This window comes from Colobus angolensis, unplaced genomic scaffold (genome assembly GCF_000951035.1).
Source record: "Colobus angolensis palliatus isolate OR3802 unplaced genomic scaffold, Cang.pa_1.0 Scaffold263, whole genome shotgun sequence".
NCBI classification, from domain to species: Eukaryota; Metazoa; Chordata; class Mammalia; order Primates; family Cercopithecidae; genus Colobus; species Colobus angolensis.
In genome coordinates, this window is record NW_012115855.1 from 1,832,576 (window position 1) to 1,857,683 (window position 25,108).

At 43.2% G+C, this 25,108-nt stretch overlaps 1 protein-coding gene across 1 annotated transcript in view; it reads right to left on the reverse strand.

The window, feature by feature from the left end:
- SASH1 (SAM and SH3 domain containing 1) overlaps positions 1-25,108 on the reverse strand; it is a 213,147-nt gene that overhangs the window by 14,603 nt on the left and 173,436 nt on the right. The window contains exons 9-16 of the mRNA XM_011947387.1: positions 22,828-22,960; positions 17,354-17,700; positions 11,835-11,909; positions 9,638-9,781; positions 5,538-5,673; positions 4,227-4,396; positions 3,227-3,436; positions 2,317-2,467 (exon numbers count right to left, since the gene is read on the reverse strand). Coding sequence (XP_011802777.1) covers positions 2,317-2,467; positions 3,227-3,436; positions 4,227-4,396; positions 5,538-5,673; positions 9,638-9,781; positions 11,835-11,909; positions 17,354-17,700; positions 22,828-22,960 — 1,366 coding nt within the window. The remainder of the gene's footprint in view (positions 1-2,316; positions 2,468-3,226; positions 3,437-4,226; positions 4,397-5,537; positions 5,674-9,637; positions 9,782-11,834; positions 11,910-17,353; positions 17,701-22,827; positions 22,961-25,108) is intronic.

Below are 25,108 nucleotides of genomic sequence, written 5' to 3' on the forward strand. Positions count from 1 at the left end.
GTAAGGAGCAGCCATCTGACAATCAGAGTCTTTTCCCAGTGGGGTTCCCATATGAAGGCTGGCATTTTTCCCACACTTTGAGGGAGGCTGGACAGGTCTGACTTCCAAGTAGTGCTGGAAATGTACTTTTTGCTCTCAGTGATGGCTAAGCTAGAAACCTTTCAAGATCCCTACATATCTTCAAAGATCTCAATCGACCTCTGCATCTCTCTAGTGGATAGCAATTTGGTTTGACAGAAACCTATCATGTTTCTCTAAGTTATCAGTTAGAGGCACCACTTCTTAGCCATGGTGACTTTAACTATATTGGATGTAAAATCCTATAATGCTAGGAAAAGTCTGGATCATGACTCTTGGCACTAATGGGTACCTCTGGAACCCTGAAGGCTTTGTTTTGGAACCAATAAAAGCAAGTACAACTTTATATATCAGGGAAGTTCTAAGCAACAGAGCAGAATAGATCCATAATGGAATGTTTGAAGAGGCAAAGAGGTCTTCTTCACCTTCCAGGTTAGCAACGTGATGGATAGCCATACCCTCCTACAAAATGCTCCCTGGTACAAAAATCTCAGGATGTGATCCCAGGAGGAACGATAGGTCTGAGCCAACATGGCATGGAAGAGTCTAAGCACAGATTTCTGCCTTACACTCAGGAGTTAGTTTTTCTCCTCCAAAGCTGTGGATGATAAAGGAAATGTAATGGAGAGTACATATAAACCAGTTGTTGGTTGCATGTGGAGGCTCACGCCTGTAATCCCAGCACTTTGTGAGGCCAAGGTGGGCAGATCACCTGAGGTCAGGAATTTGAGGCCAGTCGGGCCAACATGGTGAAACTCCATCTTTACTAAAAATACACAAATTAGCCGGGCGTGGTGGTGCATGCCTGCAATCCCAGCTGCTTGCGAGGCTGAGGCAGAAGAACGGCTTGAACCCGGGAGGTGGAGGTTGCAGTGAACCAAGATCGTGCCACTGCACTCCAGCCTGGGCAACGAGAGCAAAGTTCTGTCTCAAAAACAAAACAAACCAAAATAAAACAACAACCAAAAAAACCCAGCTGTTCTTGGTGACTGAGGAAAAGCAAGTGGGCTATGCTACTCGGCAGATGTGATTCAGGACAATAGATGATTTAATATTGATTCATACTAATTGAGCTGGTAGGCTACACCAGTTACTGTGCAGGCTCTTCACACACAACCTGGCCACAGACCCCAATGTGTCTCTTGGAAATCAAATACTTAAAAGAATGTTAACACTGCCCTTTATAAAGTGATATTAACTATGAATCACAATTATCTCCAAATATATCCCTGAAGGCAGCCTGTTTATCTTAGGCTCAGACATCTATCTGATGGTGTGTGTTTCTCTAGCTTATCAGTTCATTTAGAGGGACTGTCTATTTAGCAGAAGTGAATTTCACCTAATGACACTTGCTTCTGTATTTCTCAGGCCTGATACATTTCAGTAATGTATAATTCTTTTTTCCACCATTAACCGTGGTTTTGGTGTGTCTTTCAGCAACAGAAATGCTATTAGCTACTGATATCCCTGAAGCAGAGTCCTTGAAGGAAAACGCATTTGAATTCAGTAACTAGAAAGGATACTCCTTTAAGATGAATGATTTCAGGAATATTTCTGATGGCAGATTGAAGAATACAGAGCAAGATAAGACTGAGTGAATGGAGCAAAGGATATGGTATATTCAAATAGACTTCATAAAAGCTGTGAGCTCACTGATGATTCTGCTCACAGGCTGTAAAAATAAGCTGTCATTTAGGTTAGGAATCTGCAAGCCAATCGATACGGAATTCTCTGCTCTACATATTCACTGCGGAGAGACATCTCCTCCTTTAACGAAAGCTGATGAATTTCATTTATTCACTAACCAGTCTATTCAATAAGAACACAACTCCTCGTGTGCTCTGAGAAGTAGTCAATCCTTAGCTGGGCGAAAACCTCCCAGCTGGTCAGTCACTTTTGTGCTCAGCTGTCCCAGTGGCCTGCTGGAGGCTGCACATCTCAATAGTACTGCAAGTGGAGTCTACCCAAACTGTAATTCCATTCTTGCAGACACTTGGTGCAGAATCCTCTTCAACTATCACCTAGAAACATGCCTGGAAAGGCAGCGGTGGCACATGAGGTTTTCTTTTGTTCCCATGTCTGTCCTGGGAATTTATGTCTTTGTACTATTTGACCTTGGCTTGTGAAAGAAGAGGACAGAATAAGCGACTCCAGGGACCTAAGCACATACTGGCGGCATACGTGGGGCCTGCTGTGGCGGACCTCACAGGGAACACCTCTGTGTGTTCAGGGACTTACTGTCATACTCTTGTAACAGCTCCACCGCTGTCAAGAGAACAGCTCTGTGTTCTGGGTCCCTGATATTTAACTCATCCAAGTCTTCCTCCTCCAGCAGCTTAAAGGTGTCCAAATCTTCATATCCATTGAACAGGAAAGTGGGCATGTGCTCCTGTGAGAGGGAGAAGGAAGACAGAAGGGAGTCAGCCAGTTCAGCCACGTGATAACACCGCCAACAACTAGCCTGCAACCCCCACACTGTTCTCATAGTCATCTTCATGTCAATCAAAAGATGAGAAAGCATCATTTGCAATGGATCCTGAACATCCCAGTCCTCTGGCTTAGTAGGCAAGCAGGGTGTTTTATTAACCATGGGTTAGGAAGATGTACATTGCAGGCTGTGATGGATTCCGCAGGCTTGCACTGTAATTGTACTCTTGATAAGAGCTAATTCCTTTACCTCCACAGAGCCCACAACAGGGGAGACGCCTCCTCCATTTACAGAGCTATTAAAATCCAGCATTTAATTCCTCAGGATCAAGAGTTTTGCAAAGAGGAAACGCAATCTCTCATTGCAGACTCACACTAGTAGATGCTAGGAGTGATGGTGGGAGGGAGGTGGGCACGGAGTTTCCTCGTGGCCCCTGTGGAGCTAGCTGTGATCAAGGTGCCAGGAGTTTCTGCCTACAGCTCTTCCAGCAGCAAGGTTTGATCTGGGACTTATGCTATCACCCATAGCTGAGGTCAAGGGCAGTGTTAGAAAACTGGTAACTCTTTCTGTAGAATGGATGCTCATCACAGTAACGAGTCACCCTTACTGGACCACACAGATCAGCCCCAACCCTACCCTAAAAATGCCCTCCCTTGCTCAGTGTAGGAGAGAAAAAGGCAGTGAGGTAGTAGCGTGTGACGAGAATCCTAAGCGACTGACTTTTAGGTTAATCCGATCCAGGAGATCCTCCACAGACTTGGGCTGGGGCGGTCTTCCTTTCCGCCGCCTCCTGGTGGGGCGCTTGGGCTTCTCCTCGTCCTCGCTGAGCACGTCCACGTAGATGAACTTGAATGTGCCGACTTTGTTGTTCAGCAGCCCCATCCAGGTCCCCATGGGCGGCTTGCTGATGATATCAATGATGTCTCCTTTCTGTGGCCCAGGGAGCAAAGATCTTTCCATTAGGTATATTCCATGAATGTACAGATCATGAGTCTGTCAGATACACAGGTCATGCAGAAGTGAAGATGCCACGAAGGCCAGAATCGGGGTCCCACAAGTCACCCCTCTGAGTGACCCGCATAGGATGTGACTGTGAGCTCAGCAGAGGCCAGACAGGTGTACGGAATTCCACACAGGCCCTTGGTCACAGCCCCTCCACCCTCTTGCCCTGTAGAACCAGGGGTGCCTGGGGTGCCTCTGGTGCTCTCAGCCAGGCTGCCCACCTGGCACTCTGTACGCCTTCCTGCCTCAGAGGGCTCCCACTTCTTGGAGAAGGCACTTCCCACCTGTCCTAACCAGTGTCAATTCTGGCCCTGTCATGGCTGCACACACTTTGTGGAACCCCATCTGTCCCATAAGGGTATCTCTGAGCACACCGAAGGCAGAAATCTTTCTTCAGATGGAGAGAACATAGAAACCAGGTGTGTGGAGCAGGAGGTGGTGGGGAGAGGGAGGGTGTGCAATAGGAATTCTAGAGGGAAGCTGAGGTCAGAGGGGTGAAGTGATGATAACCCAGGGATTAACACGAGACCCTCCCTCTGCCTCGAGGGCTGGCTGGTTCTTGTTCTGTTTTTCACTACAGAGGAGACCAGTGATCAAGGTAGCCAAGATACTGTCCAGTCTATACCATAGTAGTCTAGCATTCAACAGTGAGGAAAGAAAGCCTCCTAGAGAAAAGGAAGAGCCCAGTTAGCTGCTCTGAGGCCAGGGAGAGAGATACCTTGAGCTTGAGTGAGTCTGTGTCATAGGGACTGGGGGTGAAGTCAGTGTGCACCCTGGCACGCCCGCAGAACGGGCCTCGGTAAGGCGGCTCTTCGTCATCCCCATCTTCCGACTTGACGCTTTCCCGGTTGCTGGTTGAGGAATCGGTGGTGCTCACTGTTTGACCACCTGTACAGGAAACAGAGGAAGAACAAGGGTAGATACAGATTTCCCACCCAGCAAAGCAGAAAGGTATTGAAGGTAAGGCAGATGAGGAAACGAAGGCCCAGAGAAAGGAAGCATTGAGCCACAATCCTCTGTCAGGACCAGGGCAGGGCCCAGTTATGAATTCTCCGAGTGTTACCCCTCAGTTCCTCACTGGACAGGGGACTCACAGCAAGTTACCCTCAAGACCTGGGAATCCACGTGGCACCGAGGCTCCCATGTGGAGGACACTGCAGGGCCAGTCACTAGACTCTGCTCTTAACATTCGTGACCTCTCAGTGGTAGTGCACACTCTTTTGAACCATTTTACAGATGAGGAAACAAATTCAGAGTGGTCATATCATGTGCCCAAAAGGGTAAGAACTTAGTGGTAGGCTTAAATTTGATCTCGGGGCACGGTGGCTCACGCCTATAATCCCAGCACTTTAGGAGGCCGAGGTGGGCGGACTGCTTGAGTCCAGGAGTTCCATCAGCCTGGGCTCCGTGGCAAAACCCCATCTCTGCAACAAAATTAGCCAGGTGTGGTGGCATGCCTCTGTAGTGCAGCTACTCGGGAGGCTGAGGCAGAAGGAGGATCCCTTGAGCCAGGGAGGCAAAGGCTGCAGTGAGCTGAGATCACAACACTGCATTCCAGCCTGGGAGACAGTAAGACTCCATCTCAAAAAATAAAAATAAAAATAAAAATAAAATAAAAAGTTGATCTTTTCCTTCATACCATTCAGCCAACTCCAACTACCATTGGTCCGAATTTATCAGTCACATATAAAATTCCCCTCCCTTCCCCACTCCCTGTATTTTGCTGGTCACCTGCATGTGCTTGTCTCCCTGGCTTATTCCCTCTGCTCTCTAGATCCTTCTTCTGAGATGCTTTCCCTGTTGTCTCTGATCAAAATTCATCACCTCCTCTTTTGGGCTGCTGCTGCTGCATGTCTACTAATAAACAGACACGACTCTGAGTCCAGAGAGTTTGCAGGTCTGGTTTTCTAATAGCACCTGAAGGGCAGGACTTGGTCTTATTCACCTTAAAATTGCCTGAACCTAGTGCTCAGTATATGTCACATAGTAACGCCAAAGAAAACAATCTACAATGACAAACTAGACTTACTCATGGAGCTCTGCCCACTCAGAGAGCTGCGAAGACTTTCTACAGAACCCCCGGCCTTGAGCTTGGGCTTGTCCAAGTGTTCGTGGTCAGGCTGTGAAGGCGGAGGGGAGCCAGGCGTTCCGTCGAGGCCCGAATCCTGCCATGGGTTGCAACAAAATGAAGAAGTTCATCAGAGTGGACAGGTGCTGTTTTGTAATTCTCAGTGACTTGGCCTTCAACGAAATCAATCAAATCAATCCACACTCATATTTGATTCCATAACCAATATTCTCCTCCTTTTAAACCTATATCCTTGCTTACTTTAAAGTTATGGACAATGTTACCATTTATTAACCACTCAAATATTATTTCTCATTCTCAAGTAGATATTCCTGAAATCTCCAAGAAAAAAAAATCTATCTACCACACAGACAAAATACTTAAAGGCTTAGAGACTCAGCACACACAAAAGCCCAGTAGCAAGGCTGGACTTCAAATGTAGATCAAGTACAATCCATGATTAATGGAATACCTGGAAGTGCAGTCAGAGGACATTTAATCTACTTGGAGAGGAAACATTTGCACTTTTAAAAAAGTATACTCCTTGGGGGAAAAAATTGGCTAGATTCTTATGTTTCTATTTATACAAATTATCGGCATTGGCTAAAGAAATACAAAATTAAAACCCAAATTATACAGCAAATATACTATTTTCAGTCTACAATAAAATTTCCGTATCTCACTCTAAAGTCTGAGGTTCTTTCACTTTTCTAAAGTGCTGTCAGTAAAAAGCTGGGAAGTCTCTTTCAGACCAGAATCCTGATGGGAGTGACTCAGCAGTACTTTCTGCATTTTGGGTAGCTAAGTATTACCCTCTCAGCGGCTCCTCATTTGCACATTTGAGCATAGCATGCTTATTTGATTCATGGTGCTATATCAATACACGATGTCACACTTTAGAAAGTTTGCAGTGAGAATTGTTTACTTGCCAAAATAGAAAAGTCTCTGGCATATTACATATGGCCACAGCCACGTGAGCACAAAACCAACTAAACGCAACCTGCTATTTGCATGCTGCCGAATCATCAGAAGGGCCTTAACACAGTTCCACAGGCCCTATAAACATCTGAGGACATCAGCAACAGTAGTTTCTGATCCAACACACATTAGTGCTTTCAGTGTGAGGAAAGTGAGCAAGCGACCTCAAAAATAACAAAGAAAACTAAAGTTGACATTATTAGGAAGTTACTGAAGCTCCAAAGTATGAATTCCTTAAAAAAAAAAAAAAAAAAATTCATTCCTCCTTTCTACATCATAAAATAAGTGATTTTTTTCCCATCAAAATCTTCTGTAATGCTTCTGAAAAAAGCACACAGCTTGAAAAACAGCAATAGTAAATGTGGATCTCTGATATATTTTCAAATGCTTTTTAAAATTATTAATTTATTAATCACGTGTTTATTAATTACCTACAATAACAGGCACTATTCCGGGTACTGGGCATATAGCAGTATCAGAGAAAACAAATATCCCTGCCATAATGGTTGCTATATTTACTCAAAACTTTTTATTAAAAAACACACAAGGTGGGCGCGGTGGCTCATGCCTGTAATCCCAGCACTTTGGGAGGCCAAGGTGGGTGGCTCACAACGTCAGGAGTTCGAGACTAGCCTGGCCAACGTAGTGAAACCCCATCTCTACTAAAAATACAATAATTAGCCAGGTATGGTGGCACGTGCCTGTAGTCCCAGCTATTCAGAAGGCTGAGGTGGGAGAATCGCTTGAACCCAGGAGGCAGAGGTTGCAGTGAGCCAAGACCACACCATTGCACTCCAGCCTGGGTGACTGAGTGAGACTCTGTCTCGAAACAAAAACAAAAACAAAAACAAACAAAAACAAAAACAAAAAAACCAACCACACAAAACCTTCCATTATTTTTGCTTTACAGAAAATTTATAATGATCAGTTATTTCTTTTATTCCTTATGTGAAATGACTGCCTTAAAAAAACAGAACTAAGCACATAAGATTGCTATATGGTAGTAAAATTATTGACAAATGTCAAAATGATATTAAAATTGTATGCTTATGATTCATAAAGCATAAAACCTCTTTGAACATAAGCTGAAGAGTTTTAGTGGCTGTTTCAATTTGGGGGAAAAAGCAAACTTAATAAAATGCTTTGAATTAGTATCATGCTTTCACTAGCATGCTGACTGCTTCATTGCTGGGAAGAAATATGGAACCACTATCACTCCCTCATCCATAGGGACAAGAGAATGAAAAGAATAAAGAAAACAATTGTGGATAAGACATACTGAAGGCAGTCCAACATCTCCTGCAGGTCTAATAAGCCACGGTTTCTGACCCTGAGCACTGATCATTTTGGATGGACAGTTCTTTGCTGTGGGGACTGTCCTGTCCATGCTAAGATGTTTGGCAGTGTCCCTGGCCTCTACCCTCTAGATCAGCATTCTGCAACTCCCGGGCCACGGACCAGAACCTGTCTGTGGCCTGTTAAGAAGTGGGCCGCACAGCAGGAGGTGAGTGGCGGGTGAGTAGGCCAAGCTTCATCTGTTTTTACAGCCACTCTCCATTACTCGCATTACTGTCTGAGCTCCACCTCCTATCAGATCGGCGGTGGCATTAGATTCTCAGAGGAGCACGAATCCTATTGTGAATTGTGCACATGAGGCATCTAAGTTGCAGACTCCTTATGAGAATCTAATGCCTGATGATCTGTCACTGTCTCCCATCACCCCAGATGGGACCATCTAGTTGCAGGAAAACAAGCTCAGGCTCCCACTGATTCTACATTATGGTGAGTTGTATAATTACTTCATTATATATTACAATGTAATAACAATAGAAATAAAGTGAACAAGAAATGTAATGCACATGAATCATCCTGAAACCACCACCCACCCCAGCTCCGTGGAAAAAAACTGCCTTCCACAAAACCAGTCCCTGGTGCAAAATGACTGGGCACTGCTGCTCTAGATGCCAGCAATATCCATTCCACTTCATCTCAACCCAGTCTGACCATTGAAAGACATTGCCCTGGGGTGCATGGGGGAGCAAAATGATACCCTCTCACCCCTTCCCCATGAGAATCACTGTAATCAACTGAAGCTGCCATGCAGGCATTGTTTGAATCAAGTGAGGCGGGTCGCAGGCTGGTGGTGTTGTCATTCGCAGAGGGGCAATGCTTGGTTTTTAGCTCACTGTGCCCACCAGAGAGCAGCAGCTGAGCAAAAATGTCTGCTTTCACCGCAGATTTTATTTGGTAAATAAGCTGCATTACCTACATATTTCTTTTTTTTTTTTTTTTTTTAACCTACATATTTCAAGCAGACAACCAGCTCATAGACAGGTACTTCAACAGGTTACAAAATGAATGCTGTACAGGTGCGGGAGGAGAGTGTCTTGAAAATCGAATGGTCATAATTACCTTGAGGCCCAGCTCTCCAACTGTCTTTACTCCCTCCACCCATGCAATTAAGACAGAAACAGTCATTTTTCTAGCAACAAAATTATAGATCTAGGGGGGAAAAAAGTCTATTCTGTGATACCTTTCTTCATGGCTACAGATAGGGCAAATGAGGGAAAACACCCCGCTCTGAAACATTATTACCAAAGTCTGGTACCCAGGAAGAACTCCGAGTTTCTTTCTTAGACTGGCTATGTGCTTCTAGAACAACTTATGCTATGATTGACAAGTCTGCTGTTCAAAAAAAAAAGTTTTAGGTGTGATTCAGGTAACATCCATTCTGTAGCAAGGCATAGTTTAGAAAATAAAATGCTTCCTTTGCATTCAAATTTGCAACTCCTATTGCACTGAAGAGTAACCATTTCTTTACATGCCTCTTTCTCTTGTCTGTACACAGAAGGCAAGTCCTATATTTTGTATTCCCCAGCACCAAGCACGGTGCTGAACAGCCCAAAGTGCTTAATAAATGTGTGCTGAATACAATGTTTCTCTATGTAAATAAAGCACGGACTTGGAGCAGGTTAATGCCAAGGAATATGTATATTTAGCACCATTTAAAATCTCAGGTGGGCCATCCTCAGCTTTTCTTGTCAGGAAGAACCAAGGGAACATTCTACCAGGTAGCTGCATACCTGCTCAGACACAGAGCTGCTGTATTTTTTAGACATTCTCTTTCTCATCGTCTCTTTCACTGATTTCACCTTTTTCCCAAGAGAGATGCGAGAGGCAGTAGGTGATTTGATGACTTCTTTGTACACAAAGTCTCCTTCTTTACCCTGTAAAACAAAATGTTGCAAGTATTGTTGGTCGCAAAAGATGAAGGACAGGTTTTATTATTTAAACCATTACTGTCCTAGCTCTCAGAAATATGGGCATTCCTCAGGATCTTTAAGTTTTTCTTGTGTTAACTCTGCACTGTTATTTATCTCTTTGATTAAAAATGAAAGCTTATTGACTATAGGGCTTTTTGTTTGTTTGCTTACAGTGGGATGTGAGTCAGTTTTTATTTTACTTACTTTTAGTACATCCTTATCAGGTTACATTTTTCCCGCTATTTTTAACACCCAAGGGGACTGCATTTCATCAGTAAAGAGTGATTTACCTTTGGGAGGCCGAGGCGGGTGGATCACGAGGTCAGGAGATCGAGACCATCCTGACTAACACGGTGAAACCCGTCTCTATTAAAAATACAAAAAATTAGCCGGGCGTGGTGGCGGGCACCTGTAGTCCCAGCTACTCGGGAGGCTGAGGCAGGAGAATGGCGTGAACCTGGGAGGCGGAGCTTGCTGTACTCCAGCCTGGGCGACAGAGTGAGACTCTGTCTCCAAAAAAAAAAAAAAAGAGTGATTTACTAAGTTCATGTAATCCCAGCAATGAGCAATGAGGGAGAAGAGAGGGATAATACTACTGAATTGCCCTGAGAAAGAGGTTAGAACAAATGGTTAAGCTCACTCGTTAGAAGAGCAACATCTGATTGGATTTCCATCACTATAGTGCTCAGTGTGTACATTTCTCTCTTAACAAACTAGATTGTGGTCATCTCTCATTCTAGTTTGCATTTTTTTTTTAAACAAATTTTTCTCTGAGAAAGAAAACAAATCATATTTTCTCTCATTTCTAAAAAAGATTGACAGCAGAAAACTATTGGCTTAAGAATCAATATAATTTGATAGTCAAATAAAATAGTTTAAATTTCTTCCAGGAAATTTTCAAAACATTTCATATACATCCCAGGTGGGTATTTTAGCTGACACATGATCATAACAAACATGAAACATGAAATCTTCATTTTACAGTTTTATGACACAATGCAAAGGACAAACTAAACTATATATAAGACTCACCAATGGCCGGGCGCAGTGGCTCACGTCTGCAATCCCAGCACTTTGGGAGGCCAAGACGGGTGGATCACAAGGTCAGGAGTTCAAGACCAGCCTGGCCAACATGGAGAAACCCCATCTCTACTAAAAATATAGAAATTATCTGGGCATGGTGGCATATGCCTGTAATCCCAGCCACTCGGGAGGCTGAGGCAGGAGAACTGCTACATTGGAACGGAGGTTGCAGTGAGACAAGACTGCAGACAAGACAAGATTGTGCCACTGCACTCCAGTCTGGGTACAAAGTGAGACACTGTCTCAAAAAAAAGAAAAGAAAAAAAAAGACTCACCTTCACCCTTGGGGTCTGAGAAAGCAAACTTTAGGGAACAAAACTTGTGTGCCACTGTGGTGGCCTGCCCCTAGACTATGACCTCAAAGCAGGTCTGAGGGGGCAGACACCTGGGCCTGACACCAGATCCCTGAGGGGTCTGTCTGCTTTGGTCCCACGGAGACTAAGTTCACTCCAGGACACCCCAGACCACAAAACCCTAGGCTTAGTATAGGCCATGCGGGGCCAGATACGGGGCCTATAATAAGACTGGTGTTCCAAAATGCCAGCACATACCCACAGGGCTCCACTTCGTGGCACTATGTGTGTGTCGTAGTTACGTGCTAGAAACTAGCAAGAAGAAAAGGCCATGTGCAAAATGACTCAGACGACAGAGGCCAGACTTATCTGGATTTGTTACTTCAAGAAAACCGGAAGCAAAGGCACTAAAGGAACTGTGCTACTCAGGGAAGGAGACAGCAGTGAGAGTGGTCATTATTCATTCCATGTGGAACGGTGGAGTCCGTAAGGTGAGTGAAATAGAGCTTTTCTCTAAATGTGACTGAGGATTACCAAGGAAAACAGTACCCACTATCAGTTCTCAAAGATGCTCAATGGTCAACATATGTCAGCCTCATCACCTGAATCCATATCTTTTGCTTTCCTCTGACGCTACTCACCATTGGGTCAGAATTATTACTGCCAACGTGCAGAGAGCGATTTGTCAAGTCAAATCCTCCAAAACTGCAGGTTCTCTGTGGAAAAGAGGGCAGGGCAGAAAAACTCCAGTTATGCTTAAGCCAGCCGGCGGTGCACCAACCCAACAGTCCCCATTTGCAGGACATCTCTGAATCACAAATATGTGTACAGGATGAAAGTAGAACACGAGAAATGATGAGAAAAAAACACATGAGTCATGTTGTAAGGAAACTTCACTCATTTTTCCCTTTCACAGGCCACTGGAATTTTGCCTACCCCAGAAGTCTAGAATCCTCTTAACATGCAAAAACCAACCGCTTAAAAAAAGCCTAAACAACAACAACAAAAAAACCCTCCATGAGTCCAGTGCTGTGAGATTCCCTGTCTCCAGCACAGAACTTCCCCTAACATCAGCTACATTCAGTAGAGATAATGAAGGGATATGTGTTAGAGGATCCATGTGCTCAGGCATCCTGAAAACCCAGGTCTAAAATCCCATGGCTCTGACACCAACAGCAAGCTTTTCAAACAGACTTTCATTTTGTTTAGTTTTAAATCGCTGAGAAGAGGAGGGGGAAAGGTTATGTTTATAGTTGTCCAATCAGGCCAAGAGAATTACTCACTCACTGCTTCCCCATGCTAGCCAAAAACGCTGGTAACTTTCCCATCTAACTGACCAAGTTAAGTAATGATGACCCTTTTCTTTCGGTGAATGAAGATGCCACATTTGCCCGGAAAGAAAACGGATGAATCGGTGACTGTCTTTGACCACACTCTTTAATTTCAATAGGAAAAATGCTGATGTTATAAACAATGAAAACTTTATTATCCTTTTAGGTGGTTGCAAAACTTCACACAACTGCTTATATCTTAGTGATTTTTGTATTTGCAGAACTTGGTTCAAATTCACTGTTGTTTTTCTAGTAAAAGCCTCTGAGCGACCACCCTGCGCCCCGCAACGCACATTAATGTTACAACTAATTCTCTTTTTTAAACATCAGTGATGAAAGTTTAATTGTAGATTCAGGGTTCAATATTTTGTATTACCAGCTTCTCAGAGAAGTCTAATGAACAGCTATTAAATGGAAGAAATGAACAGAAAAGTACAATGTATTTGGTTGGTGCAAAAATAATTGCGGTTTTGCCATTATTTTCAATGGCAAAAACTTTGATTGCTTTTGCACCAACCTAATATGCTATAAGCATTGCTTATTTCTTTAAAAAAAAATATATATATATAATTAACTGAATTGATAAAGTAGAAACATCCTAGAAGGAAAATGTCTAGGTTTTTGAAATCACAAAAATCTAGACACAAATGCTGGTTCTGCCACTTACTTGCTGTGTGATCTCAGGTAAAGTACTTACACTCTCTGAGCTTTAGATTTATTATTAAAATAATACTTATATCATGTTTGAAGCCTTCTAGCACACTGCCTGGCACAAGGCACTCTACGAAATACTGGTTTCTTCCATTACTTTTCATTAAGGCTGTACTGAGAATGTGGTAGTCATCGTGGCAGCTGTTATATTGAAGTTGAGGCTTAGTTAACATTATAAATGTGCAAATGCAGAGGTGGAGCTTTGTTCTGGGCCTTACAATCTAATCTGGGAGTTCAACTATAAAATCGGAGCATACCAGGAATAGGCCACAAAGTGAGAGATGGCCATTGGGGTACAGAGGAAGGCCAAGAGATAAGGAAAGCATTTCATGACAACCAACATCAGGATGACTCAGAGCTGTTCTTCTTCACCAGTGCTGCTGCTGCTGCTGTTTTAAATAATCTACTACCGATTTATTTTCTAATAGACATTATCCTAATTCTATATAAAATATCAATGAGCAATGTCATTTCTTTTATCGTCAACTTAACTGGACCTATATCTATTCTATAGAAAGAGAAAAACCTTTCTACACAAATATATTCACCAAATCACCTAACTGGGTAAGCAATGCTATGACCACCTCTCAAGGCTAATTTTTAACATTAACTTTCTCTTTCCAGCTTATAATGACATGTACATTTCCTCCTTCTTGCAAAAGCAGTGATTTTATTCTAGTTTCTTTCCTGTGACTCAGGGCTTCACAGACACGGTATGGCGCCCAGATGCCTCATTATTGTATGGTTTTGCATGTCCCTGCTTTAAACCACAGCATCTACTGCAATGTTGGAGCCCAAGTTATTTCTGATGCATATGAAATAACTGAGAAAGAATTTATGTGGAAACTATGACTGCAATAAATTAGAATCTCATTTAAGTTTTCATATGCCTATTGTATGCCTTTATTTCTAAAATGAAAAACTTAAAGAATGGACTAGTTTTCTTAACTACCAACTGAAACCTCTTCCAATGATAGACTAAGATATCTGGAATTGATTCTTTTTAACAGTGGAGGAGTGACAAAGAATGTAACAATAAAGATTGCTTGAATTAATTTCTAGTTTTTTCTATAAGATCAAGTAGTTCTTTAACAGCATTCCTTCAAAAGAGAAAATGGTCTGTAAAGAGACTCATAAAAAATAAATCAGTATATCAACCAGCCTTTGACATTGATGACCTAAATAAATGAAGCCTAAATGAAGTTTTGTTAGTTCATACACCTCCTATACTGATAATTATAAAAACACTTTAGATAGATGCTTGGGATGAGGAGGGCTAGTCAATGGAATGGTCATGCAGTTGGAAACACATGTTTTGGGGTTGAATTTAAAAATGGAAAAAATTGCAAAATGTCATGCATGTCTGTTCTCTCAAACAAAAATTGAATGATCAAATAAAATATGAGACAAGTGACCACTTCCAGTGAATACAAAGCATTATCATTTCCCTGAGGCTTCATCAAGCAAATATGGCATTTTTGAAAGACAAAGAGATTGAAGTTGAAGAATAAAGGAAACTTTTAGATAAAATGAAAGAAATACCTGACAAGGAGAATGGAAAATAACTTTTTAAATAAATCTAGCAAAGAAATAAAATTAGTCCCTTTTTAAAAAAGTTCTTTCTATTGTAAGATAGAATGCTTATTTCCTCTTACATTCTCTGGATAATTAGAAAGTTAAATTTTGATTGTACAACTGTACTACAAGAAAAGGAATATGCAAATATATAACTTCCTATTGAACACATAGTTTTACAAGTGTTGAAACTGTCCATTAGTGTCTCAGGCTCACAGTATTTTAAAAATACTCAGCTTCAGACTGATAATTGAGATAGGGATTACACAACAGCACGTTAGGTAGGGGTGGTACCTGAAGAGATTACACAACAGCACGTTAGGTGGGGGTGGTACCTGGAAATGAGCTTGCCCAGATGTCTATACTCAATGTCAGTGAAGAATTAATCACTGGTCCACAACGCTAACTAGCACAAATCCCAGAAATATAACTTCTAGAGACAAAGCCCTCACGGAGTTATAGTATGAATCTGACAATAAGTAACACGAGAGGCACATCAACAATTCAAGGTGCTCAAATTGGGAAAATTCTCAGTATTACATGATATAAACTCAGAGGTGAGTCATCAATCAACAGAAGAAGTGGGTCTGTTCTATCAAGGTCATGTCAAAAGGTACAAGAGCAGATGAACTGGGCAGAACACTTCTGAAAGTAAAAAATAAATACATAAAACTAAGACTGGTTATTTTTCAAAATATCTGTGAGTCAGAGCAAACCAGAGGCTGAAAGAGCGAGAAAGAGAATTGTTATTCTAAAGCAAAAACTCAATCAATGAAAAACTGTTGCCATGATACAGAAAGAGACAGAAGAAAAGTTCCCGCTACATACTAGCAGTATTAAAAGTATTGCAAGAATTACACGAATATGAAAGGAAAGAAAATAAGATCTAGGGAGGAAGTCAACACGTGGAAATACTTGGAAAATCCAGGGGCTAGGAAGGACCTAACGATTCTTTTACAACAGAGAAGGTCGTTTTAAGAATGGCATTGACCAATCCGTCGTTACTTTCACAAAAGCAGAACCCGACTGAATGAATTTAAATTACACTAATTGTCTGGGGAAGAACATCCTGTTCATGAATGTGAAGGCCCCCTGGGAAAACCACTATTGAAGGATACTCTACTCTTTCAGATCTTTAAAAGGACCCACAGCCAACTGTCCTGAGCAGATCAAGCAAGGTGCCAGGTGACAGAGGGCCAAGAGCTCCACTTCCTCATTTTGCACCATTTTATATGGGCCACTGTGCAAACTCAAAGTTAGGTGGGAATTTCAGAAGGAAAAATATCTATACTCTGAAGTTCAAAGTAAATCATGCCTTGAAAATAAATCTTACTAGGTCTCTGATCAGCCAGTATTAAAAGCGAAAAACATCCCCTATTCTTTCAAAGTGAGTACTTCATTACTTGCTGAGTACAGAAGAATCTATAGGCTAGGGAAAGGCATTTTCAAATGTTGATTCGTTTATAAAGATAAGAACATTGAATAGACTTAAGTAAAACAAAAAGGCTCCCATTTTTGTTGTTAGATTTACCAACTTTCTGCTTGCCTCTACTAATAATATAAATGTACTTTATAATGTTTTCAAATCACCGAATTGGTGACTGTGATGATGGCAGTTTTTCCATGAGCCTGCTCCTATTGTTTTACCTTTAAAACCAAGAGCAAGCATCTCTTTCCAGGGTGAAATGCCCTTTTGTTTTGAATCAGCTTCTTTGAGGTCAAGTGACACAATGGCCGAGAATCAAGACAGCCACTCCTGGAGGCAGCCAAACCCCACCCCTGTACCCTGGAAGCCCCTCTCTGGATCAGCTTCAATGCTTATTTTAATGGGCACTCAAACAGCTTCATCTGACAAGAGGAGAAATGGAAGAGAAGGTGAAAGCTGCCTGGAAGTGAAAGCAGGATTTGAAATTGAAGGTGATGGTGGCATGTGCCCTGACGTCATGAGCAGGAGAAAGGGGAGAAAGTCAGTTCCTGCAGAAGAAAGGCCATAATGCTTGACTGCACATCACAGAAATGACAAGGCCGTCCTCGGGACCATCTTTGTGACTCACAGACTTCTGGTGGATTCTCAAGAGAACCCTTTTAGTACAGCGGTCGACCGTGGCGGCCCACTTCCTCTTTGCCTCCTCATCCTCCTCCAGCAGGCACCGCCTCAGGTCCTGTCTCTCAGCCTTGCTCAGGGTCCTGTCTGAGGCAGGCCGCACTAGCTGGGTCAGGTTCAGGTGGCTGTACAGGCTCCTCTCCACCACGTAGGTGATATTGAACTCGCTGACCGAGGTGCGCCCGCGCACCCTCCTGCCGGGGAAGCCACAGCTCCCGCCCCCTTTGCCTTTCTGCCGGAGCAGCTGCAGGTCACAGGTGGTGCTGGTGATGCCTTTTCTGGAGGGACGCTGGCAGAGAAAAGCTCTGGAACAGGAATAATTAGTATCCGTTTTCTTCAAGCGGATTTGCTTCCGGACACTCTGAAACTCCTCCAGGGACACCAGAAGGTGGTGCCTGCGACGGTGGTTGTCATAGAAGCAAACACCATCCGTACTTACCCCATGGCTCAGGGACCCGAGACTCTTCTTCATCTCCCCCTCGGTGAGGGAGCGGGACACTTTCTGGGCCTTTTCTTCTTCTGGGTAGGAGAAGAATGTCCCCATCTTCTTGGGGGGCTTAATCAGGCCCCGACTCTCTCCTTTGCTGAAGGTTTTGACCAACTTCCGGCCAGCCCCCCAGGTGTCCAGGCTGCTGGAGGATGGAGACGTGGTGAGAGAGTCTGAGTCATCTTCGGGAGGTTTCTCAGGAGAGCCATCAAAGAAAAAAGGCTTCTTGTGCACACCAGAGTAGAGGGCGGACCGTTCATCCAGGACCGGCGAATTCTCGAACACGTGCTCCTCCCCACCTGGAGGGAAACCAACAGAATCTCTTGTGAACACACCTTTGCATTCTTGCATACGTCTTTCTTTACACCCACCACCCTGCAAAAAATAAGCTAGCCCATATAGATAGCTAGCCCACAGCAATATCTTTCTCCGTATCATGACCCTCTTTATAAACCCAGCTCCCACTTACATATGTACAGAAAAATGAAAATATATAGTGAAAATATATGGTTTCACATGAGCTCAACGTTAAAAGGTTTCAGATGTGTTTTCTTCTTCTTTAAATATCTTTGTAGACCTAACACCTTCACAATCGTATTTAAAATGCCATTTGCAAAATCTAAGCTAGCCATAATCACAATATGCCTTAGCATTTCGAGATAATGCCCTTCCCAGTTTGTAAATGCAACCCTCTGAAACTAGGAATCAGGATCTTTCCCCCTTCTGAAAGGCACTCCTTTATGTTGGCTCTGGTGACTTTTTATAGTTGGAGTGTGATAAATGTCATGTGGCTGACAGTGATTGTTTTATTGGTACATATGCCATTTGAGCGATTAAATCTCCAAGGAAGTTTTGGTGGGGAGAAACACTATAAAGGGTTGTATCCTGCAAATGTGACTGACAAATCATCTCCAGCTGACAGGCCAAATGTAAAAAGTCAGGAAACTCGGTGATCCTGGCCAGATACTCCCATCAACTCAGGCCTCGCTAGGAAGCAACAAGGGCGTTTAAGGGCCCTGACACGCAGGCAGCTCCAGGGTCCCACTGGTCTCAGGGATTCCAGCTCTTGAAGCCCTCACTGGAGCCAGGTGGCAAGCCAAGCCCTCCAGAGCCCAGTGGAAAGGTTTGGACTTGCTGGCAGGAAAACCGAGTTCTTTTCCGCATGTGTTATGTGAACAGATGTGAGAAAAGAAGTAGGTCAAACTGTGGGTGTAGCGATCCCAACTGGCTGTGTCCCTTTAATTATAGGGAAACTTTGAGCTCTGCAGCTTTCCACCCGCTGAATTGTGAAGAGGAAAAAAGGAAAAGTTCCTTGGAACAGAAGGATGGCACTAAATATACCAGCTGGGACGAGGGCGCCAGTGTGTAGTAAATGTCAGAGAAAAAGGGGAGCTATACTCAGTTCAGAGCAAAACTCAGAGGGGGAAAGAACGGCAGCAGTCCTTTAAAATTCTAAAAATGGCTTACTTCCCCAATTGATGGGATTTATAGGTACAAATCTAACAACAACAACAAAAAGAATAGCTGCTATTAAATACAACCAAAGGTCAACTTTACATTCATGTCCAGCAGACGGTGGTGGGGAGGGTGGGAAGTGGGAAAGAAGATGTAAAAATCTGCCTGGCCCATAGTCCCCTGAAGAATTGTTCAGGGATCTTTCAGGGGGACTTTAAAGGCAGGATTTGGGGTTCTAACAGAAATTCACCAGCCCAGAGGCAGGGTACAAATACCCTGGAAGTTTCCCGCTCCTTCCTCAGGACACCTGACTGACAAGGTGTGAAGACCAAGGGTTCTTATGCTGTTGGAAATAAAAACGGCAACCTCTTCTAGTTACAGTCTACCCTCCACTTCCAAGAAGAAGTGACTGAGCCAAGACTAGAGGCACAACCTGTGGCAGGGGCAGCCCAACCACGGACTTCTCTATTAAAGAAGTCAAGTGTGGTTGTGGCTTCACCATCTGCCCAGGTGTCCATGCAAATGTGCAAAGGCCCTTCTCCACCCACAGTCCTAAGGGGTTTCAGAGAATTCAGGTGAGTCCACCCTGCGTATCCTACGGATCTGTCACTCAGCAGCTGTTTTGGACATTTTCTGGGCTCTGTGCTTAGGATTGTTGTCAGAGATTCCAATAATTTGGTGTCACATCTGAGTCTGGAACCAGCTGGTGAACGCATGTTCATGACAAATGTAGCTCTATTCTCGGGTTCAGGAAAGTCAGCATCTGGTAAGGGGTTGTGAGGGATATGTAGTAAATGCTTCCCAAGAGGCTGCATCTGCTGGTGCTGAGGGCAGGCCTCCTGTAGTGCAGGCTGTAGTGCACTGGGCCTGATCAGTGGCCTGGAATCCCAACCTTGACCTGGACTGCTTGAACTTGGAGCATTTCTTCTCTCATCCTTCTCTGACTTAAGCATACAACTCTCCTACTGGAAGAGTGACCATCAAGGTGAGCTCACTCCATCACATTTGCTGGGATTTGCTTCACATGAAGGCCTCCATCTATCTTCTTCAGCTGAGACCGGCTTACCAAAGGCAAGGTGATTTTGGCAGGAGGAGAGAGGTAGGCTATGGGCTGACTTAATGCCAGGAACTCAGGGGTATGCTCTGCATCCAGCCCAACTCTGCCACTCACAGTTCCATAACCTTGGGCAATTACTTCCTGGCTCTGAGGTTCTGTTTCCTCATCTGTAATAATGCCTACCTATCTTTCTGTAATATCCCTGGCAAAGCTGTTGTGATGATAACAGTAAACATTATCCTCATAAAAGAGTTATGTGAAGGTGCTGTATGAGCTGAAAAGCTTTCTACAAAACTGGTGATTCATTCCTGGAGAGAACTGAGTGCGAGCAATGAGGGAAGGAAGGGTGTCCATTCTACGGCAAAGACACAGAAATGGGCAGGTAAAGGGCACTGATGTAGCCTAGATTAAAGATTGGCCAGGGTTGTCCATGCCAGGATAAGGACTTGAAACCCAGGGTGCAAGGGTGAGAGTGGGTGAAGAACTGATCTCTCTCCTGGCTTTCCAAGGACTTCAGACCTGGTGGGGGAGAGAGGTGGCAGCAGAGTGAGAACACACTGCTGTCAGGAAGCAGGCTGCCTGGACATCTTGCTGGGCCTTCTGCTGGCTGGCTGAGTGGCCAGGAGTCAATTACTTAGCCTCTTTGAGTCTCAGTTTCCTCATTTGTGAAATGAGGATGGTGTAAGTGCTTATTTCTGCTAGCTATTCTGAGGATGACATTAAAGAGAACATAAAATCTAAAGTGTTTGGGAAAGTGCCTGGCACGTGGCATGCCCTCAGTATGTGATAATTATCATGCAGACAACTTGGTATTAGCACAGGCACGCAGGAAGTTAAAGGATCAACCCTTTGTAAGTCCGAGGGCGGGGGAGTTAGGGGGGTGCCTACTGGAGTATAAATCCTTCCTGCTCTGCAAGATGGACAGGGGCCAAGGTAGCCTCTTCCAAGTACCACTGCCAGTGAGGACCCTCAGAGAGTTCTCTGTTGTGCAGGGGTTGGAGGAAGTTCCAGTTTAGCAGGGAATTGGGAGGTAACCCAAAGCAGGCGCCTTGAGCAACACACACACCTGGGGCCTCTCCTGAGAAGACGGTGAGCTTGGCCAATGGCAACTCAGCTCCCTGACTCATCAGATGCCAGAGTGTACCTTAGGATTGGAGCTCACTAAATCCATCTTCCATCTGTGAAGCCTGATTTGTGCCCAGATAAATTAAAGTCCAGAGCCAGAATTCCATATGGTTATTACTTTTTACTCTAGAGTTACCCCTTTTGGTATATTTTTCCTTTTCAACCGATGCCTCTCAAAGATAGTTGGACTGATTTATTCTGACATAAATATGCAAATTACAATGTTTGTATTTTTAATCATGTTATTCTAGTGGAAAGGCTGCCTTAACATACCACTATCATGTGTGAAGGGCCCACTGGGGAACAGGCCCAGGACTAGGTACTTTACCCCCATTATCTCAGTTACGGATGAACCCCACCCATCTATTTGTTATATTTGAGACTTGATTTTGGCTGAGTGTTCATGAGATTTGTTACAAAATGTGCCCTTAAAGTTGAATGTTGGCAATCCCATATGGTTCTCCCTAACAGTACCAACTGACACTGTCTGTGATTGCAGTAACGGTCGCCACAGGGTACATTCAATACTGTGGAATTCACAACTGGTGGGCAGGTATTAAAACACCCAAATGTAAAATCAGCATTGCATCCAAATGTAAACAGAATTACCACGCAAAAAGATACCCTTATGAAACCCCAGAATTGAAAACAACCCTAGTTTACGAAATTGGCCATAAAGCTGATTTCTCTCCCTATGTCTTTCTTTTCCCTTCTAATCCCCATTCTCTCAGAGTTACCCACTTAGCTTCAGTATTATTCTAAGGGATTTAAACCCATGAATAATAGCAAACACAAATTAAAAGCAGCAATACAAACAAAAAAACCTTATCTTTGCAAATAAGGGGAAATTCATTTCTTTACATGACTTTATTTTATTTCTATATAACAAAAATGCCTCTACAAAAATAATGTTAAAACCTACATGTTAAAATTTGGAATTCCTCACAATGTAGATATGACATTTTAACAAGTAATGTGCTTTTTTTTAAAAGCATATTCTTTCCAGTATTTTTATCCAATTCAATTATTATCATTTTTCAAACAGAAAAATCTTATTTTTTTATTTTACCTTTTTGGGGAGAATTTATAAGATACTGCAAATGCATATTACTAACAAGAGAGATGAATAAGGTTGAGATTTGAACTGTCATAATTATACTTCAAAGGCTAACTATCCATTTCAATAAATCCAAGTTGATGTCTCTTTTGACATTATTGTTTCACCTGGCTAACTCCAGCAATACAAATCTTAAAGATTCCCTTAGAATCCTAGGTCCTTAAAGCCCCCATTTGAATTGAGACTTGAGACTCTCTACGGGAAGAACAAATCATCCCTGAGTAATTGAAAGGGATATTAGGTGCTTTGATTGTTAGGCATTTCTTCAAAATGTACGTATATGAAATCTGAACTAAATTCACTGAACAAGAACCATAGTCCTTTTTGGGATTGGAGACTCATGTGAAAAAGTTATAAAGTTTATATAAAATGGTATAAGCTCATACATGAAGCTACACTACACCTCCAGAAAATTTCCATTTCCCATCTTTTAAATTTAAATGACTAAGCACCCCAAACGCCTGACACCAGGACCCTTCATTCCATCACATCATCGCATCTAAGCATCACTCTTCTGGCAGGCACAGTTCTGCCAGATTTAGCCAGAGCTCAATGCATTTTCCACTTGAAATCGTAAATCGTATCGTATCCCTTTTCTACTGAGAAACTGACCCCAAATAATTTCTTTTGGAATAACCAGGATGGAGTTTGCCTTTTTTTTTTTTTTTTTACCTTCAGTGCTGGGTTTTTTCATTTCTTCCACCCTAATTAGTTTCTTTCTGACTCTGCGAGTGGAGTTTACCAGCTTGTGTAACCTCTTAAACTTCACCGACTCCTCGGTCTCATCATCCGATTGTTCTCTTGACTGGCAAAGAAACAAAGGAAAAGTTAATCAGGTAATTGCTCCAAGCTTTGCCTGTGCGGCTGGATGTAGCTGGCCTTGCTGCCAGTCTGATCCTTGGCAGCTCTGTTGCTGAACTTGGGGAACCAAAAAATTTGCCCAAGAGGTTTACAAAGCACCACATACCATCTTAAGGTCTAATTCAGGGTAGAATTAGGTCCTAGGCACCGAAACACACATCCTTGCCCTCAACTGGCCTGTGGGGGCATCTATCTCAACTACTTCCTTGTCCTCTTTTAGGAGGATTCCGGCAGGATTCTCCCTCCAACGCTGGCCCTGTAATTCCAGTTTCACTGCTGTGGTTTGGGTCAGGCTCTCATCTGTCTGGCCCATCGGGACGTGGTCATCAACTACTTCTCCAAACCAAAATCCTGTTGACTTTTTCCAGCCCTCCCCCCAAAATCAAAAACAGCAGGGCAGGAAAGGAAAAGAGATGCAAACAGCCTCTTCCATCCCATTGGCTAAGACTGTCTGCCACATTGCAGCCAGCCCTTCCGCCTCTCCCGGCTCCTTCTAAGGGATCACACGGCGAATGTGAGGACAGACCCTGCATTCCTCCAAGAGAGACAAGGGAAAAGGCTGACCTTTCAGCCATACAGTACAGTCCATATTCCCCACAGCCCATTGCACTTTGCAGGGAGTCAGCATGCTCAGGCCCAGCTGTTTTCCCTCAAGTATCAAACATTACAGAGAGAGGGAAAAAAATCTCTCTCTGCAGCAGTGACCCAGGCTAAAAACAATCCTTTCCTTGTGAACGAAATGAGGGTTTCATTTCTAAGTCAGCTCCAACATTCAATATGCAGCTTCCTCTGTTTTATCTGTTCAAAATGTGAAACAGCAAAAGAGGTCTCCGGCTAAATGAGCGTGCAGCACGGGTGCGTGGGCATGCCTGGGAGCAGCCGCCTCGGCACACCCCGTGCAGCGGATGAGCAATTCCAGCTCACATCGCATGTCTTGACAACAGCCTTCTCTCCATTTCCTCCAACCCCGTTCATGGAATAGTAGGAAGACAAATGCCCCAAACGAACACACAAAACAAAAACAAGCCCCATCTCTGAACATGAGTCTAATGCAGAGACTTTTCTCCTGAAGAAAAGCTCTCACTAATCTCAGTGTTACAGACAATAAAACAGATAAGCAAGAGTTGCAGATAATACCTCAAGAGAAGAAGAGGTAGAGTTTCTATGCGTTACTTAAGCATAAAAATGGTGCACGTCGTGAGTCCTCTTTGCACTACGGCACAAACATTAGTACAAGGATAGTAAAGGATATAAACAACTGATTTCCTGGCCTCTGTCCTCACCCTGGAACTCAAGGCATGGAGCCATGATACTTTCTCCCTGTATGACTATCAGCAAACTGTTTACCCACTTATGGTTAACTATAAACCTAACATCAGCAAGTCACCAGGCAAAAGTGTTTCTCAGACTTCTCTTCTGTAAAGTGTATCGATATCTATGTCCAATTTCTCTAAAATTCCTAGATAAAATGTTGCCTGCAAGTCTCAGAATTAAAGCTAAGTACTGGTTACCTGGTAACAAAGAATGGGAACTGGACTCTCAGGGGAGAAGCTACACTGGATGCTGGCAGTTAGGCTTAAAACTGAAAATAAAAAAAAAAGTTAGAATAATAAGTGTAGTTCCTAATACAGAATGGTATTGTCTAGTTTGAGTTTCATTTCTACTTGGTTGGATTGTTGACGTGTGATGAAACGGCTGGAGTGGTCAACCAGAGGAATGAGAACTTGGTTAACCCTCATTCTGGGTAACCAGCACCTGAAAAACCCACAGTGCATGGAATTACATATAAACATTTAAAAACATTCTGCCCTCTTGATGTAGCTCAAAAGCCAAGCAATTCTAATGGAAGAATAATCAACATTATGTTATAGAAATTCTCTATAACTATCAATGGGACAAACCTTGAATATGTCTCTAACCCTCACATTTAAAAATGTTGAAATCAAATGAAAATGAAATAGGTACAGATTGTTTGTAATCAAAATATAAGAAGCTATGTTATAGGATGAAAATTACTGACGTGTATACCTCATACCTAGTTTGCTGGTTGGTGGTGGTGGTGTGGGTATGTGCATGCATGGGATAGTGGGCA